Source organism: Citrus clementina, unplaced genomic scaffold (genome assembly GCF_000493195.1).
Source record: "Citrus clementina cultivar Clemenules unplaced genomic scaffold, Citrus_clementina_v1.0 scaffold_5, whole genome shotgun sequence".
In the NCBI taxonomy this organism is placed as follows: Eukaryota; Viridiplantae; Streptophyta; class Magnoliopsida; order Sapindales; family Rutaceae; genus Citrus; species Citrus x clementina.
In genome coordinates, this window is record NW_006262201.1 from 4012176 (window position 1) to 4031760 (window position 19585).

General features: G+C 34.8%; 3 protein-coding genes, 1 long non-coding RNA gene and 1 pseudogene across 4 annotated transcripts in view; all 5 read left to right on the forward strand.

The window, feature by feature from the left end:
- Nucleotides 1-1284, forward strand: part of LOC112097640 (putative disease resistance protein RGA3) — a 17414-nt gene extending 16130 nt beyond the window's left edge. Inside the window, exons 3-5 of the mRNA XM_024182875.1 lie at nt 189-700; nt 918-1068; nt 1220-1284. Of these exons, the coding sequence (XP_024038643.1) occupies nt 189-697 (509 nt within the window). The 3' untranslated portion in view covers nt 698-700; nt 918-1068; nt 1220-1284. The remainder of the gene's footprint in view (nt 1-188; nt 701-917; nt 1069-1219) is intronic.
- A 638-nt stretch (nt 1285-1922) lies between these two features.
- Nucleotides 1923-5517, forward strand: LOC112097644. The gene is made up of 9 exons (XR_002905112.1): nt 1923-2278; nt 3081-3143; nt 3295-3465; nt 3626-3727; nt 3863-3914; nt 4146-4298; nt 4391-4562; nt 4710-4836; nt 4939-5517. It is a non-coding gene; the product is annotated as an uncharacterized LOC112097644 (long non-coding RNA).
- A 2828-nt stretch (nt 5518-8345) lies between these two features.
- Nucleotides 8346-8916, forward strand: LOC18042621 (annotated as a pseudogene).
- A 2613-nt stretch (nt 8917-11529) lies between these two features.
- LOC112097785 (putative disease resistance protein RGA3) lies at nt 11530-14317 on the forward strand. Its single transcript, XM_024183365.1, has 4 exons — nt 11530-11760; nt 11853-12746; nt 13301-13788; nt 13882-14317. The coding sequence occupies exons 1-4, from the start codon at nt 11530-11532 to the stop codon at nt 14315-14317; spliced, it is 2049 nt and encodes a 682-aa protein (XP_024039133.1).
- Nucleotides 14318-16533: 2216 nt separating this feature from the next.
- On the forward strand, nt 16534-16887 carry LOC112097786. Its single transcript, XM_024183366.1, has one exon. The coding sequence runs from the start codon at nt 16534-16536 to the stop codon at nt 16885-16887; it is 354 nt and encodes a 117-aa protein (XP_024039134.1).
- The last annotated feature ends 2698 nt before the right edge of the window (nt 16888-19585 follow it).

Here is a 19585-nt window from a genome sequence, read left to right on the forward strand (position 1 = left end):
ATCAGATGTGGGCGAGGCTAAGCGATTAGAACTTGACAAAAAGAAATACCTCTCTTGTTTGAGACTTCGGTTTGATAAGAAGGAGGAAGAAGAAGGAGAAAGAAGGAAGAACGAGGACGATCAACTTCTTCTTGAAGCCCTACAACCACCTCTCAATTTAAAGGAATTAGAGATAGAGTACTACCGAGGCAACACTGTTTTCCCCAGCTGGATGACGTCATTAACCAACTTAAAGAGTTTAGATCTCTCTTCCTGCGAAAATTGCGAGCAGCTGCCTCCTTTGGGAAAATTGCCATCCCTTGAAGCACTCAGCCTATGGGACATGAAGTGTGTGGAAAGAGTGGGTGATGAATTTTTGGGGATAGAAAGTGATCATCATGGCTCATCTTCATCGGTTATTATTGCCTTCCCCAAATTGAAATCACTTTCAATTGAGTTTCTGCGCGAATTGGAGGAGTGGGATTATGGGATTACAAGAACGGGAAACACCGTCATCAACATCATGCCACGTCTTTCTTCCTTGACAATTGCTCATTGCCCCAAATTAATGGCACTGCCCGACCACTTTCATCAAACAACAACATTGAAGGAATTGCACATTTGGGAGTGCAGGCTTCTGGAAGAACGTTACCGCAAAGGGGAAGGAGAAGACTGGCCTAAGATATCACACATTCCCAACCTCCGTATTGGGCTTTGACAAGTAATTTCTTCTCTTACTCTGATTTGCTTTGTTGTTGTTTTTAATCTAATTAAGAAGCGTAAATAGCATTTTGAATCAAACTCTATATCAGAAATCTGCAATACTTACTTTCTAATATTCTGATTTTCATATCCTATGAATATACAATTTTTAATTTGTGAGATGGGTAACGTTACTGTAAAAGATTATTAATGCAATATGAGTAATTCTTTTGCAGGACAAGTGACCTACATTTAGTTTGGCTTTGGAGTTGAATAATAACCTTTCGAGGTCCCGACAACCAAAAAACGAAGCTTAATTTGCCACAGATTGCACGTATTGCCATTATTGACAATTTTCTGCACAAGCTTAGGTTGATTTCAAAAGAGGTAAATTATTGGCATGCCTGACTATTTTGACCATTACATGATTCATAAGTTTACATTAATTTTGATTTTGAGTTGAGTGATTAGTTTTCTAGGTTTGCTTACTTTAACTGGGTGACCAATTTCTTGTAACCAAATGTATGATGTGATGCAGGAAGCAGGGCAGGATATGAAAAGAGAAGCTTATTAGAGGAAGGATTGCCAGTAACAGAATCCAAAGAAAAAGAAACCATTTCGAGGCAGCAGTTGGCAGTTGGCAGTTGGCAGTGAATGGAGCCCCTTGAAAAAGTTCCCAAGCCGTTGCACTGCAATTACGATCATCCTCGGCCTCAGGTAATTTCTTCTCCTGCATTTTTGTTATTTGCTATCAAGTGACTATTTTAAGTATGATTGCATTAAGCTGCCGCTGGGAAATTTGAGGTTTTGATGACTGCCCATGCTATTGTCAGAAGCTGCGGTTCTTTTCATCAGCCTGAACCTGGACCTGCCGCTATGGATAACTCAGGTTTTTTTTTTTTTTAATCCACTGCGTCATCTTTTCCACTGTTTTGAAAATCTTAAGATTAAACTTTAGTGAAGTTGTTTTAGTTATCCATGTAATCAGGCTGAGGATACTTAGCTGCCTATTTAGGCAAATGTCAGAATTTAGTTTGTTCGCTGGGAACTGGTGTGGACTGGCAAAGGATGATGAGATAGTTTTTTGAGTGAGTAAATTTTGGGAGCTTGAGTGTATTGGGATTTGAAATTACAATCATCGTCTGCCTCAGGTGATTTCTTCTCCTGCTCTGTCATTGTTTGTTCTCTAATTCAAAAGCATAAAATATTTCAATCAATTTTTATACCAGGAATATGCAAAAGTTTCTAATATTTTATTTCCATCTGTTACAAGATCAAACTGAAGCAGAACTCAAACAAAAGTATGCTCCTTCTTGCGGATATCTTGCCTTTGTTCAGATTATGAAACCATTTCCATGCAGCAACTTCATCCAAAAGTTTGAATAAGTTTCACGGTTGGACACTGTTGGCTTCTTTTTCTTCTGGGGTGCATTTAGGTGCTATCAAGTGACAGCTGTAAGTATGATTGCACTAAGCTGCCGATGGGAAATTTGAGGTTTTGATGGCTGCCCATGTTATTTTCAATAAACTATTGATGTAAGAAGCTGTGGTTCTTTTCATCAGCTTGAACCTGAAACTGTCGCTATGGATAACTCAGGTTTTTGTTATCAACTATATCATCTTTTTCACTATTTTGAAACTCTTAAGATTAAACTTTAGTAAAGTTGTTTCAGCTATTCAAATGAAAAACTCATTGATTTGAGAATTCCTTCATTATTGTTTCTAATTACAATGCTAACGATCCAGATAAAATAATATTTAATCGGCGAAGGTGTCCCTTGGAAGTACATCCTTCTTTTTCTTTTATTATATAAATTCTTGCAATGAGCTTAGTGAAGCTGTTGTGCTAATCATGCCACTGCATAATTTGGCCCCTAATGTGGGTACTCTGTTACATTGTTCTGCAAATTCTCCAGAAGTTAAAATCAATAAATTTTCTATTAGCTCTATTGCTTTGACCTAAATGCTATTCTATATTCTGATTACAATGTTTTAACCTTTAAATTAACTACCCCTAGATGTTGGATTTTCTAGAACTTCAAAATGATTAATGGAGAAAGATCCCATTATCGTTATTGCTATAAGAAATTGATTTATGCATCCAAAGATACATTATATATTTCTGTGTCTCTATTTATGGATGACATTTAATCATCCATAAACTGTCAGACAGAGGAAGGGGGTTCAGTGCAAAGATTCTGTTGACCTAGGGTTGACTGCATATGTCACTTGTTCGCAATCTATTATTTATTTTATATTTTGAAGAATTTAATGGGTAATCCTAATTGTTTGTTTTGGCAGGTTTGTGTTGTTATCTCCTTCTATCTTACAGTCGTACCTAAATAGCATAGTTTCATCTGTGTTACCATGTGATGTACATAATTTCACATTTGCCTCAGATTAAGCTTAATTTCCCACAAAATAGAGCTGTCGCGACTGGACTTAGGTTGATGTCCAAAGAGGTAAATTATTGGCAATGCCTAGATAATTTGGCCATTTCCTAATTCATAAGTCTACCTTAATTTTGATTTTGAGTTGACTGATTTCTTTTCAAGGTCTGCTTCCTTAACGGAGTGACCAATGTTTTTCAACTAAATTTATCATATGATGCAGGAAGCAGGGCAGGATATGAAATGAGCAGCTCATTGGTGGAAGTATTGCCAGTAACAGAACCCAAAGAAAATGAAACTATTTCAAGGCAGCAGTTGGCAGTTGCAAGTGAATGGAGGCCCTGACAAAATTCTCAAGCGGTTGCAATGCAATTACGATCATCCTCAGCCTCAGGTAATTTCTTCTCCTGCTCTGTTTTTATCTGTTATCTAATTAAAAAGCATAAAGTATCTTGAATCACTTTCTGTATCTGGAATATATGCAGCAGTTTCTAAAATCTTCATATGAGTGTAATGATGGTAATTTCTGTTTTTTGTCTGTCTTTGAATGTTAGACAACTTTCAGTGAGACTCTTGAACCGAGACATTTTTGACAAATGAAGGACAATTGCTGAAGAGTGGGAATGGTGCTAGATTGGGGAATAAAGACAAAGGAGGTAAATTATTTGCAGTTTATTCAGCATTATTTGCTTTGGACCAGCGCCTGATTCACAAGTCTCCATAATTTGGCTTTTGACCAGTTGTTAATAAATTTTTTTATTCCATTGGTGCTAAATGTACACGTGAAGCAGGCAGAGCAGGACTGTGGAAATGAGAAGGTTTTTAGTGAAAGCTTAAACTCAGGTAATTCTAAAAAGTACATGTTTTTGCTGATTTATCTAAATCAGGAAATTTTATTTCCATCTGTTACAAGATAAAACAGAAACAGAACACAAAGAAAAATATTCTACTTCGTGTGGCAATCTTGCCTTCATTCAGACAATGAAACCATTTCCTTTCACCAATTTCTTCCAAAAGTTTGAATAAGTTTCATGGTTGGACATAGTTAGCTTCTTTTTCTTTTGGTGCATTTAGGTCCTATCAAGTGACAGCCATAAGTATGATTGCATTATCGGGAAATTTTAGATTTCGATGGCTCCCCATGTTATTGCCAAGAAAGTCCTCATGTCAGAAGCTGCGGTTCTTTTCATCAGCCTGAACCCGAACCTGTCGTTATGGATAACTCAGGTTTTTGTCATCAACTATATCATCTTTTTTACTGTTTTGAAACTCTTAAGATTAAACTTCAGTAAAGTTGTTTCAGTTATCCATGTAATCAGGCTAAGGATATTTAGCAGCTTATTTAGGCAACTGCCAGAATTCAGTTTGTTCGCTCGAAACTTGTATGGTGACAAGGATACTGGCAAGGATAGTGAGATAGTTTTTTGTGTGAGTGAAATTTGAAAGCTTGGGTGTTCTGGGATTTGCAATTGCAATCATCCTCTGAGTCAGGTGATTTCTTCTTCTGCTCTGTCTTTATTTTCTCTCTAATTGAAAGCATAAAGTATTTCAATCAAATTCTGTACCAGGAATACGTAAAAGTTACTAATATTTTATTTCCATCTGTTTGCATAGATAACTTGGCGGCATATGTTCTAGTTAAAGAACAAACAGAAACAGAGTTCAGGAAAAAGTTTCTTCGGCCACCATATTTGAAAATGAAACCATTTCCAGGAAGCAGTTGGCAGCAAATTCATATGGAGTGTAGACAATGATGAGCAAAAAGGTGATTCGCAATTTCTTTTTTTTTTTAAGTGAAATTATTTGTTAGATTGAAGCTGATATTGTAAGAAGGCCATTGAGCTAACCTATGTCGCCACTTGCCTAGATTGCAGGGGGTCAAGACTCAAAAGAAGCACTGAAATTTAAAAAGCATGCAATAGTTCTTTTACCATGTGTCAATTAATGCGAGTTTGAGTAAGTTTATTGGCTGAACGATGTTAGCTTCTTTTCCTTTCGTGCACTTTGGTATGCTATCAAGTGACAACCGTATGTATGGCTTGCATATAGCTGCTGCTGGGAAATTTGACGATTTCATGGCTGGCCGTGTTATTGTCTTAAATTAGTTGTGATAAGCTGTTGCTTGGAGATTCTGTTGCCAAGACTTTGCTCACATCAGGAGCTGTGGAATCTGAACCCTTCGTTATGTATCATCTTTTTCATTGTTTTAAAACTCTCAGGATTAAACTTGAGCGAATTTGTTCGGTTGTCTATATAATCATGTATTGAGTAAACTCTCAGGATACTGAGCAGGCAAATGTTATAACTCGGTTTGTTAGCCAAAAACTTGTTGAAGATTCTTGACAAAGCTGCATCAAGTGAATTGTCGGAGCTCTGAGGGTGAGAGAAATTAGAGGGTGTATAGGGATTTGGATTTGTTAGGAAGTTATCATTTTTTTTTTTTTTTCCCAGAAAATCTTCTGGTGGTGCTATATTTTCAAACGACAGTCCGATTCAAAACTTGATATTCCAATTATATTCATAAGCTTCTATAGTTATCTTCAAAAAGACAAATGGAAGGCTTTGAACGGCTTGGGTCTGAGTATTGTAGTTTGATTTATTTTGATGAAAGTACCTTTTGACATTGAGATTCTTTCATGAGTTAAACATTCTTTTTAAAACCAACTTATTAAAAAAAAAGTAACTAACATATATTATTTTGTTAGTGCTTTTTAAATCAAATATAAAAAAGAGAACTGTAATTCTTAGCAACCAATTTTTCACTGAATACACCTACAACAAACTATTAAAAAATAAAGTGATAGAAAATGCCTGATTTTTCGTACTTTTTAATTATTTTTGGTCCTAAAATATGGCGATTTGTGTAATAATAAGCCCATGTATATCTTTATGCCATTAGTTTGATAAATAGCTATCAAGGATAACTTATTAAGCTAAAAATATTTGAAGGATAAATTGGTAAAACTAAAAGGGTGGGAGTAATATAGTTATTTAAGATTACATAGTAGTCAACTATATTCGAGGGGATAAATATTAAAAGGTTTACTTAAATGATCATATAAATCCCTTTAGTTTCTACATAGTTATACAGACCCTCTTAATTTCATAAATTATTATTATACTTTTAATTAAAACAACCTAAATGAATATAAATATAGTAATAGGATAGAAATAATAAATAAATATCAGATGAAACAAATAAAATATTACAATAAATACAATTAATTAAATAACATGTATGATGAAAATTTTATTCATATTAAGTTATTATTAGTCTATCCCGATGGATTTACTCAAATCAATTAATCCAAAATTTAATTTTAAGATTGATATTAATATGGACATAATTAAATAAGATGTTGTAATATATACTACTTTGAATGTTAAGTATAATTATCTAATATTATTAGTATGTGAAATAGATTTTAATATTATTAAAGAATATGACAATATATAATTTTGAATTAAATTTTTTAGTATTCATGATATTTTATAAATTTTATGTGATTTTATATATTATATTTTTTAATTTTAATGTATTATATATGATCATTTAAGCAAATTTTGGAGGTGCGGTGGTCTTTTCCCTATTAATTTTGTAGCATATTTAAAGTGTTATATCATACATGATACATCACACTTTTGTTAAAGTGTTATGTTATTAAAAATTAAACTTTGCATTTATAATATACTACCATTTTAATGTAAAGGTAATAGAAAATATGAAGATATTTTTAAGTAGTCAATTGTAGCTTTCTTTTACAAAATAGCAGTATAGAAATACAATTGGTAAAATGTAATAAAAATGGTATGGAAAAAAGTTAGTAGAGGCAATTATTCTTGTAGTTGCTAAAACATATGAAGTGACACACACACACACATATCAAGTACTTGTATGTTCCCCTAACTTTTATTAATGGGAAGGAAATTAAATTCGTAATTTTTCCGGTGAATTATGAATTGATAAATGAAATATAAATATTAGTAAAAATTAATTTGTCGACTAAAGAAGTAAACCATATTTTATGGGCATTTAATACATTAATTTAAGGTCAAATGAGATATATCACATGATATTTGATACAGTAGTCCAATTTTTCAACATTTGCATATAGTTTCTAAGCTAGTAATCTAATAAAATATACCAAATGAGAATTTGAAGGCTATTATTTATATTTCACCATTGGACAAACACCATACATTAGAATAAAAAAATCTCACAGTAGAGACGGCATCTGTTTGCATGTTTTGAAAATAGATTTTGAAATTAGTTTAATTACATGATAATTAAATTATATTATAAAATTAAGAATATGATTTAAGTACTATTTTAGCAATTTTGAGTCTCACATTGAGTATTCAAGTTAATTAAATGTTGAAACTCTTTTCTATTTGGCTTGAAATCACTACTTAATAAAATTACAAAAAGTTGATAATGAATGATGTAGGACACATATGTAAAATAAATTTTAAAGTGTAATTAAACATTCCTATCAATATTAGTTTCGTATACATGTTCATATATTTTACTGAAACCATATATAATTAAATTTTGTGTAATTAAGTAAAATATATTATTCAAGTGAATTTATGAGAATATTTAAAATTATAGGGGTGGTCACTGAAATTTGCCAAACTTGAGCCAACCGTGCACGATCAAATTCTCAATATGTTAGCCTGTTTGACTGTTGGCAAAATAAATTCCTATCAGCAGTGGAACACAATTCAAAATCATATCTGCATACAACGAACAATATCTCATCAAAGATCAAATTATACATTTTTTACACCAAAGCATAAATATCTAAATTGTCCTTCTTCAACTCACCAAGCTCATACCTAACAACAGCAAGATTAAATGTCATTTGATCCATCTTTTTTATTAAGCTTTATCAATTCTTCTCATGGTTGCAATTTTGAAAGCTCGCTTCGCTATTTCCATTTGCTTTTATGCTTTGTTTGAGCTCCATCTTTTCTCTCCATCTACATTTTACACTGTAAAAAAAAATTAAAAAAAATTACAAAGCTTCTTATACTAGAATATGAGCAACAATATAAATAATAAACAATAAAGTTATGATAGCACAGCATACTCATTAAAGTGCTTCTTTTTTTTTTTCAACAAGAAATTACTACTGAATTAAAGAATTGGCTTTGCATTAAGGTTTGCCTTCAATAACTCAACTCCCCACTTGGGTTTTGTCGTTTTCTTAAAATCTCTGCTCAATCAATTTAAAGATCCATTTTTTTTTTCTTTCCAAAGATCTAAAAGAAATGTCTTTTATTGGTACCCAACAAAAATGCAAGGTCTGTGAGAAGACAGTTTGTCCAGTTGAGCAGTTATCTACTGATGGGGTTGTTTATCACAAGTCTTGCTTCAAGTGCTCTCACTGCAAAGGCACACTCAAGCTAAGCAATTACTCATCCCTGGAAGGTGTTCTTTACTGTAAGCCTCACTTTGAGCAGCTTTTGAAGGAGTCGAGTAACTTCAACAAGAATTTCCAATTACCTGCAAAGTCAGCTGAGAAGTTAACTCCTGAGCTGAGAAGGTCGCCTAGCAAAGTTGCCAGCATGTTCTCTGGGCCCAATAAAAATGTGCTTCTTGCAGTAAAACAGTGTGTCCGTGGGAGAAGGTAGCAGCGGAAAACCAAGCCTCTCACAAGACATGTTTCAAGTGCTCACATGGTGGTTATTCCATTAGCCCGTCAAATTACGCAGCCCTAGAAGGCATCTTGTATTGCAAACATAATTTCTCCCAATTGTTCAAGGAAAAAGGCAGCTACAACGACCTTATATCAAATCTGCTTCCATGAAGCGTGCTGCAGTCTCTGTTCAAGAAGCTTGAACATGCTATGTTATCTTCCATAAATCTTATTTGGCGTGGGTTTTCTCTGGCTTGAGGGTGTGCTTTCTATTTTGATCCCTCTTGTTGTTTTTGCGGGGAACTACCAAACCTTCGGTTCCCTCTGCTTCTTTGGATCATCTTTGTTGGGACAAATTTCATGTAATTAGAGATACTGATTTATGGGAGGCATAATCCCATGGTCGTAAATTGACCATTTTCTGGCAATGTTCTTTTTAAAAAGAGATGAGCAGTTGTTTAACAAAAAAAATAGCTTGCCTTCATCATTGTATGTTACCAAACTGCTATGTATAGCTGCTAAATATGAGCATCCGAAAATATGGTGCATCGTGATTCATGTAGTGCAATATGGCTACCAACGCATCCTAAATGGAGTATTACTCAGGTAGTCGGCAAAATAAGACAACATAACTGATTAAAAAAAAAACTACATTAATAAGTGGGCAAGATCATGCCAGTTTAACTTTTCGCGCGTCGCTGTTGGAGATAATCAAATCGGGGCAGAGAAAAGGAGAATGGAATCAGAGGCTAAGATTAATAAGTGGGCTTCTGCTTGCTTTGCCCCTCTTTCTTAAGCGATTGGTAGACTGCTGCTTCCACCGATTAACCGGGTCTTCAACCACTGCTTTTACTGCCTGCCATCTTGTTGTTTGTTGAAGGGATGAATTCGAGTCGAAAAGAGAAAGCGCGCTGAAAAAGATAAATCACTAGTGGTTAACTGCTGACTCAGCCAAGTGTTGGCTTCACTTGATTCACCGATTGAGGTTATTTTGTCTTCTATCTAATGCAGCGAAGAAGCTTTGCTGCTTAACATGCTGCAATGCAACTTTATCCTTTGAAGTTCACACTTCAGGGCTGCGCACTTTATGTAATCCTATGAGTAAAAAGAATTTGTTTTCAAATGTGAAAAAAGAAAATGTAAGGTAGTAACTAAATATATTATAGCATCAAAGCAAGATTTGATATGAATTTAGTACAGCAAAGAACATCAAATCTGTGATTCCTTGTCTAGTGTTACCATCGAGCAACAAATTTAAAAGCCTACCTATCAAATACACGAGGCAATAAACGGAGAAAAAGTTGAATTACAAGAACAAGTGTACAATTCTTGTCAATGTTTAATGATTCGTGAACTGAGACAGCATTCAAGAATCCAATTTCAATACAACAACGTAAAAGATAAACAGATGATGAATTTTATGAGATAAAGAAGGAGATCGTGTTTTATCGTATCTCTATTTTCTTTCTTTTTAAATTTATGAGATAAAGCGGTTGGTCCAGTTACGGTGTTATGCTAACGGGTTTAAAGGTTCCGATCCAATGAGTTAGGGTGGAATATGAATATATAAATTCCATAGCATGTAAGGACTAGGATTTGTTTGTTCATATCAAGAAAAAAGATCTGAAAATTTGATGATCAGAAGATAAAAACACTTAAACACGTTTATTTCAGAGAAACAAACGACAACATGATACTAGTAGTAGTTATTCTTTTCATCCGATATATTACATTGTAATATCACTACTCGTTCCACTGGTTTCATATACACCATCGACCAGCAACATGATAATTTCGTGTCAGTTCATTTTGTTTGTAGGAAAGAGCAGTGTATTTCTTAGAGCTTGAAAATAATAAAAAGATTTTAAAATATAAATTGCATATTTGTTTATTACTGTTGTTTGGTCTAATTTCTTATGTAGAATTGCTTGTCATTCTTTGGACGTTATTGATTATATTTTTGTCAGACTTGGCGTATATATTCACACATACGTTTTATTTTGTCATTTTGTAGAACAATTTTACACGCCATATTATCACGACTCTTCTCTGTCTGAATAAGAAGAAAGCATAATGCGACCCTCCAATAGCTTAATCTATGGAATTATCGTGTTTTGTAAGTTGAGGACCAATGGCGTTTTGGCACATCATATGATAGACCACTATATTGCGTTGCTTTACAAAAGATTAATATTTTTAAATTTATTAGTTAAGTTTAGGCTCAGTGGCACTTTAACTCATGATATGATAGTCCAGGTTTTCGAGGACCACTATATTGTATTGATTTAAAAAAAATTAATATTTTTTAATATTAATATTCTAAATTATATTCAGTTAAAATATTAAATATTAAATACATTCTTAATATTAATATTCTTAGATGAAATTCTTTTGCTGACTTAAGAATAAAATATTAAATAATTTTATTTTTCTTTTATTGTGTAACGTGGACCCAAAAAAAAAAAAGGAAATGAATTTAATAAAACCTTCATTCCTCCACCATCCATGTTAATTGTTTCCAAATTCCAACCTCCGTACTCTCTTGAGGAGTTTCCCATTCATCAATTATTATTTTTTATAATCCATACCATCCTGATATAATTAAACACCATTAATAATGTACCAGCCTTTAAATAGTAATTTATTTATTTATCTAATTCACCAAATGTCATTTCCGGTACATATCTCCATTGGTATCAAGAAGAGGCAGAACCCAAAGAAACGTTTCTTACATCTTCATATTTGTGCGAATTCATCCTTTCATTGAGAATAACCATTTCCAGGCAGCAGTTGGCAATCAATTCATGCGCACGTCGATGCTATTCATAGATATTAAAGACAATGATGAACCAAAGGTGATAAATCATAAATACATAATTACCAAACCTCCATCCTTCTCTCATTATGATTTGATTTTAAATGAATTATTGCTTGGTAACATTATTTCCAACCATGCGTTGGATGAATGGATCACAGGAAGACGCAAATTGCAAATTGAGGGTGGCATTGGTGAAAATGCTCTTATTGCTCCTCATAAGAAAAAGAAGGTACGTTTCTACTTTCGTGCCTCTTGTCTTGGATTCAAACAAGAAGAATTTGGCTCAAACAAGTCTTTCTACGTCATGACATTGCTGACAAGATCAAAGAAAACAATGAAGAGCTACGTAATATTGCCACTCAAAGAGACATGTTTAAATCTGAGAGTGGCAGTAAAAGTAGTGAAAGACCCAGGCGTGTACAGAGTACCTCCTTGATTGATGAGGAAGAGATTTGTGGTAGAGTTGGTGAGAGGAATGAACTCTTAAGCAAGCTGTTGTGTGAGAGTAGTGAGCAACAAAAAGGCCTTCATATCATCTCAATCGTTGGTATGGGAGGCATAGGAAAAACAACTCTTGCACAACTAGCATGTAATCATGTTGAGGTGAAGAGAAAGTTTGACAAACTTTTATGGGTGTGTGTATCGGACCCTTGTGAGCAGTTTAGGATTGCCAAAGCGATCGCTGAAGCTTTAGGCATTCCCTCTTCTAATTTAGGTGAATTTCAATCTCTTCTTAAACTTATATCTGAATCTATTACTGGAAAACGATTTCTTCTTGTCTTAGATGATGTGTGGGATGGAGATTGCATAAAATGGGAACCATTCTACCTTTGTCTAAAGAATGGTCTCCATGGAAGTAAAATTTTGGTTACCACACGTAAAAAATCAGTTGCATCTATGATGGGATCTACTGATACTGATATTATCACTGTCATGGAATTGGCTGAAGAAGAATGTTGTTCGTTGTTTAAGCGGTTAGCATTTTTCGGTCCATCTATTAATGATTGTGAAAAATTGGAACAAATTGGGCGAAGAATTGCAGGCAAGTTTAAAGGTTTGCCTCTTGCTGCAAAGACAATAGGGAGTCTCATGCGCTCTAAACAAATTGAAGAAGAGTGGGAAAGGATTTTAAATAGTGATTTATGGAGAGTAGAAGAGATGGAGAAAGGTGTTCTGTCCTCATTGTTGTTGAGTTACAACGATTTGCCGTCCAAAGTAAAAATATGTTTTTCCTATTGTGCTGTCTTTCCAAAAAACTACAATATAAAAAAAGATGAACTAATTACATTGTGGATGGCTCAAGGTTATATTTTAGCATCTTAGCTTCTCGCTCTTTCTTTCAAGAGTTTGAGAGAAGTTATGATAATCGTATTATAGAGTGCAAGATGCATGATATGGTACATGATTTTGCCCGATTTGTAAGTCAAAATGAATGTTTTTCGATGGAAATTAATGGTAGTGAGGAACCAAACACCATAAACTCTCTTGATGAGAAGGTTCGTCATTTAATGTTGATCATTGGTAGGGAGGCTTCATTTCGTGTCCCTATTTGTAGAGTGAAAAGAATTCGTAGCCTCTTAATTGATAATAGTAGAACTTCTTGTTCGTATTTTAATGGTGAGATCCTAGAAGAATTATTTAGGGAATCGACAAGTTTAAGGGCAGTAGATTTTTGGGGATCATATGACGTAAGCCCATTTTGGACTGTAAAGATTCCAAGAAACATAGAAAATCTAGTACATTTAAGATACCTTAATCTGTCTTGTCAGAATATAAGGAAACTACCGGAGACATTATGTGAGTTATATAATCTAGAAAAGTTATATATTACTCGTTGTCTGTATCTTGAAGAATTACCTGAAGGGATTGGGAAGTTAATAAACATGAAGCATTTACTAAATTATCGTACAGATTCTTTAAGGTACATGCCAGTAGGGATTGGGAGATTAACGGGTCTTCGGACCTGGGATGAGTTCCATGTGATTGGAGGAGGAGGTGTTGATGGTAGGAAAGCATGTTGGTTTGAATCTCTTAAAAACTTGAAACACCTTCAAGTATGTGGTATACGCAGAATGGGTGATGTATCAGATGTGGGCGAGGCTAAGCGATTAGAACTTGACAAAAAGAAATACCTCTCTTGTTTGAGACTTTGGTTTGATAAGAAGGAGGAAGGAGGAGAAAGGAGGAAGAACGAGGACGATCAACTTCTTCTTGAAGCCTTGCGACCACCCCTGGATTTAAAGGAATTACAGATACGGTACTACCAAGGCAACACTGTTTCCCCAGCTGGATGACGTCATTAATCAATTTAAGGAGTTTAGATCCCTCTTTGTGCGAAAATTGCGAGCAGCTGTCTCCTTTGGGAAAATTGCCGTCCGTCCTTTGAAAAACTCAGCCTATTGCACATGCGGAGTGTGAAAAGAGTGGGTGATGAATGTTTGGGGATAGAAAGTGATCATCGTGGCTCATCTTCATCTTCATTAGTTATTATTGCCTTCCCTAAATTGAAATCACTCACAATTTCTACAATAATGGAATTGGAGGAGTGGGATTATGGGATTACAAGAACGGGAAACACCGTCATCAACATCATGCCACGTCTTTCTTCCTTGGAAATTGTTGCCTGCCCCAACTTAAAGGCACTGCCCGACCACATTCATCAAACGACAACATTGAAGGAATTGCGCATTGTGCATTGTGGGCTTCTGGAAGAACGTTACCGCACGGGGGAAGGAGAAGACTGGCCAAAGATATCTCACATTCCCAACCTCGAGATTTGGCCTTGACAAGTAATTCCTTCTCTTACTCTGATTTGCTTTGTTGTTCTTTTTAATCTAATCAAGAAGCATAAATAGCATTTTGAATTAAACTCTATATCAGAAATCTGCAATACATATTTTCTAATATTCTGATTTTCATATCTTATGAATGTACGATTCTAATTTGCAATATTTAACGTTGCTGTAAAATATTATTAATGCAATATGAGTAATTCTTTTGCAGGACAAGTGACCTACGTTTAGTTTGGCTTTGGAGTTGAGTAATAACCTTTCGAGGTCGCCACTATAAAAAAGCGAAGCTCAATTTGCCACAGATTACATGTATTGCCATCATTGACAATTTTCTGGATAAGTGATGAAGGGTGAGAATGGTGCTAGAATATTGAATAAAGCTGTCGTGACAGAACTTTGGTTGATGTCAAAAGGGGTAAATTATTGGCATGCCTAGCTAATTTGACCAATACCTGATTCATAAGCCCACATCAATTTTGATTTTGAGTTGAGTGATTAATTTTGAAGGTTTGCTTACTTAACTGGTAACCAATTTCTTTTAACTAAATGTATCATATGATGCAGGAAGCAGGGCATGATATGAAATGAGAAGCTTATTAGTGGAAGGATTGTCAGAAACAGAACCCAAAGAAAATGAAAACATTTCGAGGCAGCAGTTGGCAGTTGGCCGTGAATGGAGCCCATTGAAAAAATTCCAAACCCATTGCACTGCAATTACGATCGTGAGTATGATTGCACTGCAATTTCGAAGCTTCTTCTCCTCCATTTTTGTTATTTGATATCAAGTGACATCCGTAAGTATGATTGCATTAAGCTGCTGCTGGGAAATATGAGGTTTTGATGGCTGCCCATGCTATTGTCAGAAGCTGCGGTTCTTTTCATCAGCCTGAACCTGGACCTGTCGCCATGGATAACTCAGGTTTTTTTTTTTTAATCAACTACGTCATCTTTTCCACTGTTTTGAAACCCTTAAGATTAAACTTTATTAAAGTTGTTTTAGTTATCCATGTAATCAGGCTGAGGATACTTAGCTGCCTATTTAGGCAAATGTCAGAATTTAGTTTGTTCGCTGGGAACTGGTGTGGTGACAGCGTCCTGGCAAAGGATGATGAGATAGTTTTTTGATTGAATAAATTTTGGGAGCTTGAGTGTATTGGGATTTGCAATTACAATCATCCTCTGCTTCAGGTGATTTCTTCTCTTGCTCTGTCATTGTTTGTTCTCTAATTCAAAAGCATAAAATATTTCAATCAATTTTTATACCAGGAATATGCGAAAGTTTCTAATATTTTATTTCCATCTGTTTGCATTGATAACTTTGCGGCATATGTACTACTTAAAGAACAATAGAAACAGAGCTCAGTTAAAAGTTTCTTCTGCCATCATATTTGAAAAATGAACCCATTTCCAGGAAGCAATTAACAGCAAATTCATATAAAGTGTGGACAATGATGACAAAAGGGTGATTAACAATTTCATTTTTTATGAAATTAATCGTCTGGTTGGAGCTGATATTGTTAGAAGGCCATTGAGCTAACCTATGTCACTACTTGCCTAGATTGCAGGGGGTCAAAACTCAAAAGAGGCATTGAATTTTTAAAGGCATCCAACAATTCTTGTGGCCATATATCAATTCATGTAAGTTTGAATGCAATTATTGGTGAAGTGGTTTCACTTCCTGTCTCTGAATAAAAATACTGATTCTTTAAGGTACATGGCACTAGGGATTGCGATATTAACGAGTCTTCGAGCATTGGAAGAGCTCCATGTGAGTGGAGGAGGAGGTGTTGATGGTAGCAAAGCATGTGGGCAGTGGGCTTGAATCTCTTAAAAACTTGGAACTCCTCCAAGCGTAAGTATCCGTATACTGGGAAATGTGTTAGATGTGGATGAGGCTAAGAGATTAGAGCTTGACAAAATGAAATACCTCTTTCGTTGAGACTTAAATTTGATGGGGAAGAAGAAAAAGAAGAGGGAAGGAGGAAGAATGAGGATAATCAACTTGTTCTTGAAGCCTTGCAACCACCTCTGAATTTGAAGGAATTAGAGATTTGGTCATACAGAGGCAACATTGCTTCCCCCAGGATGATGCAAAAATTGAAGGAATTTACCAATCTAAGGAGTTTGATACTGTAAAAACTGCAAAAACTTGAGAGCAGTTGCCTCCTTTGGGAAAATTGTGATCCTTTGAAAATCTCAGCATATTGTACATGGAGAGTGTGAGAACAGTGGGTAATGAATTTCTGGGAATAGAAAGTGATCTTCATGACTCATCTTCATCTTCATCAGTTATTATTGCCTTCCCCAAATTGAAATCACTTTCAGTTGAGGGATTGATGGAATTGGAGGAGTGGGATTATGGGATTAAAAGAACAGGAAACACCTTCACCAACATTATGCCACGTCTTTCTTCCTTGGAAATTAGTGTGGGGTTATGGGATCGCACAACGACGTTGAAGGTATTGCAGATTGTGGCATGTGGTACTCTAAGAAGACGTTACAGACAGGGTAGAGCAGAAGACTGGCCTAAGTTCTCTCACATTCCAGACATCATGATTGTGTGAAAAGATGCCCTTGACAAAATTCTCTAGGCGGCTACATGGAGTACAATCATAAAATGCTAATGTGGCCACCCTGGTTCTTAATTAAGGTTGTGAAATATTATTGTAAAAGATGATTAATTCAATTTGAGTCATTCGTTTGCTTTGATAATGATAGTAATTTTATATTTTGACAATTTGCAAGGTGAGAATGGTGCTGATTGGTGATACAGGATATGGTTCAAACACCATTGAATAAAGCTACGGACATGGTGGCTCAACTTAGCTAGACTGCTGTCAAAATTGGTAAGTTGGCTTGTCAATGTATTGATGCTTTTGTTTTCTCTCAACCCTAATTACCTTACCTTCATTTAGTTTGGCTTTGGAGTTGAGTAATAACTTTCAAGGTTCTCAAACAGAGCAGGACAACCGAAAAAAAATAGCTTAATTTGCTGCAGATCACGTGTTACCAATTATTTAAGGTAATTCTCGTTTACTTGCTTCTACACTATAGAGTACGTGTTCTGGCTGGTTTATCTAATTCATCAAATGTTATTTCCTTATTGTTCCATTGATATATTTGTTAGAAAATGAAACCATTTCCAGGCAGCAGTTGGCAGTGAATTCATGCAAATGTTGATGCCATTCATAGATATTGAAGATAATGATGAGCCAAAGGTGATAAATCATTAATGCATAGTTACCAAAACCTCCATCCTTCTCTCATTGTAATTTGATTTGAAATGAATAATTGCTAGGTAATTGAAGCCAATATTGTTAGAAACGGTGTTGAGCTACCCAAGCTAAGAAGTTAGCTGCCAAAAAATGCAGGGGATCAAAAGAAGCATTGCAGTGCTACAATGCTGCTACTGGGAAATTTAAATCCCATATTAGACTTTCCTCACATCAGAAGCTGTGGATCTTCGGACATCAGGTTTTTTCACAGTTCTTAAACTCTCAGGATTAAACTCTATTAAAGTTGTTGTAGTTGTCTACGTTCTCAGGTCAAGGATTCTAAGCTGCCGATTAAGGCAAAATATCAGAATTCCCCTATTATTATTTTTTTTCATGTAAATTTATGTTGTTGTCTTCGCCCATGAATCTTAGCAAAATTCTGAACCAATTGTTTGCTATTATAAATTTCATTGTTAAATATTAATTGTGATGTTGGTGTTGAGTTTCTTTTAAAGTCACAGAAGCCTGACGATTGAGTTCCGTGGGACTCTGAGAAGCAGTAATATTTTGAACAAGTGAAGGTTCTTCGTTTTTAATTATGTTCTGCACTTTTACAGTATGTGCAGATGTCTAAGAGGCAGGATTTTAATTTCTGTAATGCTAAATTTCGCAAAACAATAAAAAAAATAAATGCATGACAGTGACTTCAAGAATTTAGATTATTGAATTTGGCCATTTCAAAATTGAACCAGAGCTCAGAAATGTAGAATATAAATATTGGAGATTTGAACTTCAATCATTAGATTTGAAGCTAAAGAGGTAAGCCATTAATTACATCAAATGATTTGGAAAATGGAGGAATTGGAAAAAGGAAACTTTTTCTTTGTCCGATTCAAGGGGAACGTCACAGAGAGGGGTAAAGAGAAGAGTAGCCTAAGATATTAAAGACAATGTTGAGGCAAAGGAAACATAAATCCCAACCATTGCATGTGAGCATGATCACAATAAATCCCAACCATCCAAACCATTTTTTTGAGAATTTTCAATTGAAAGTGAAACCTTTTGACATTTACCTAATAAAGTAAGTTAAACGAGAGAAATAAAGGGGGGAAAAAAAGTTGACTCAAGTCAATACAGAATTATTAGTTCAACCTGGAGAAACTAAAACAGAGACACTATATTTTCAAAAATATCTGCATTCATCACCTTCTCCAACAGCTAATGAGCTACACACGAATCATTTCCTTTTAGCATTTTTGCAGCATCAATTTATCCCCTCGTTTGTCATCAGTTTCTCCCTTCGTTTCACCAATACCATGGCTGATGCAATCCTTTCCCCTCTCTTGGAGCAGCTGATTATCTTCGCTGCTGAAGAGATGAGACAACAGGGGAAGCTGGTGAGTGTTGGATGAGCGGATCACAGCATGCGCCAAATTGCAAATTGAGAGCGGCATTGATGACAATGCTCTTGGTGCTCCTTATCTGAAGAAGAAGGTATATTCCTGCTTTCCTGCTTCTTGCTTTGGTTTCAAACAAGTCTTTCACTGTCATAACATTTATTGTAATTTCATTTGGAGATATGTAATATCTGTTGTCCAGATATATTTCATACACCAGCTGCTAATAATTCTGCTTGAAGAGAACTTGCAAAGGAGCTGTGTGATGTAATAGAAGACTATAGTCTGGTCAATTTTTTCAACCTTAGATATTAGGAAGTTATGTATTTCATTATCAGTTATCATTATGATTCTTATCTTCAAAAAGATAAATGGATGGCTTTGAATGGCTTGTGTTTGAGGATTTTAGTTGGACTTATTTTGATTGAAGTACTTTTTGACAATAGAATTCCTTCATGATTTAAACATTCTTTTTAAAATCAAATAATCAAAAAAATTAAATAAATAAATAGAGTAACTAACAAATATGATTTTATTTTGTTAGTGTTTTTCTCATCAAATATACATAAGAGTACTGTAATTAATTGCAACCAATTTTTCACTAAATACGCCTACAACAAACTATTAATAATAAAGTGATAGAAAAATGC

Coding starts and splice junctions, on each gene's coding strand:
- LOC112097785 (XM_024183365.1), top strand. CDS start 11,530: ATGCTATTCATAGATATTAAAGACAATGATGAACCAAAGGTGATAAAT. Junction 11,761..11,852: donor CTCCTCATAAGAAAAAGAAG/GTACGTTTCTAC, acceptor ATTGCTGACAAG/ATCAAAGAAAACAATGAAGA. Junction 13,789..13,881: donor TTAAAGGAATTACAGATACG/GTACTACCAAGG, acceptor AATTGCGAGCAG/CTGTCTCCTTTGGGAAAATT.
- LOC112097786 (XM_024183366.1), top strand. CDS start 16,534: ATGGAGAGTGTGAGAACAGTGGGTAATGAATTTCTGGGAATAGAAAGT.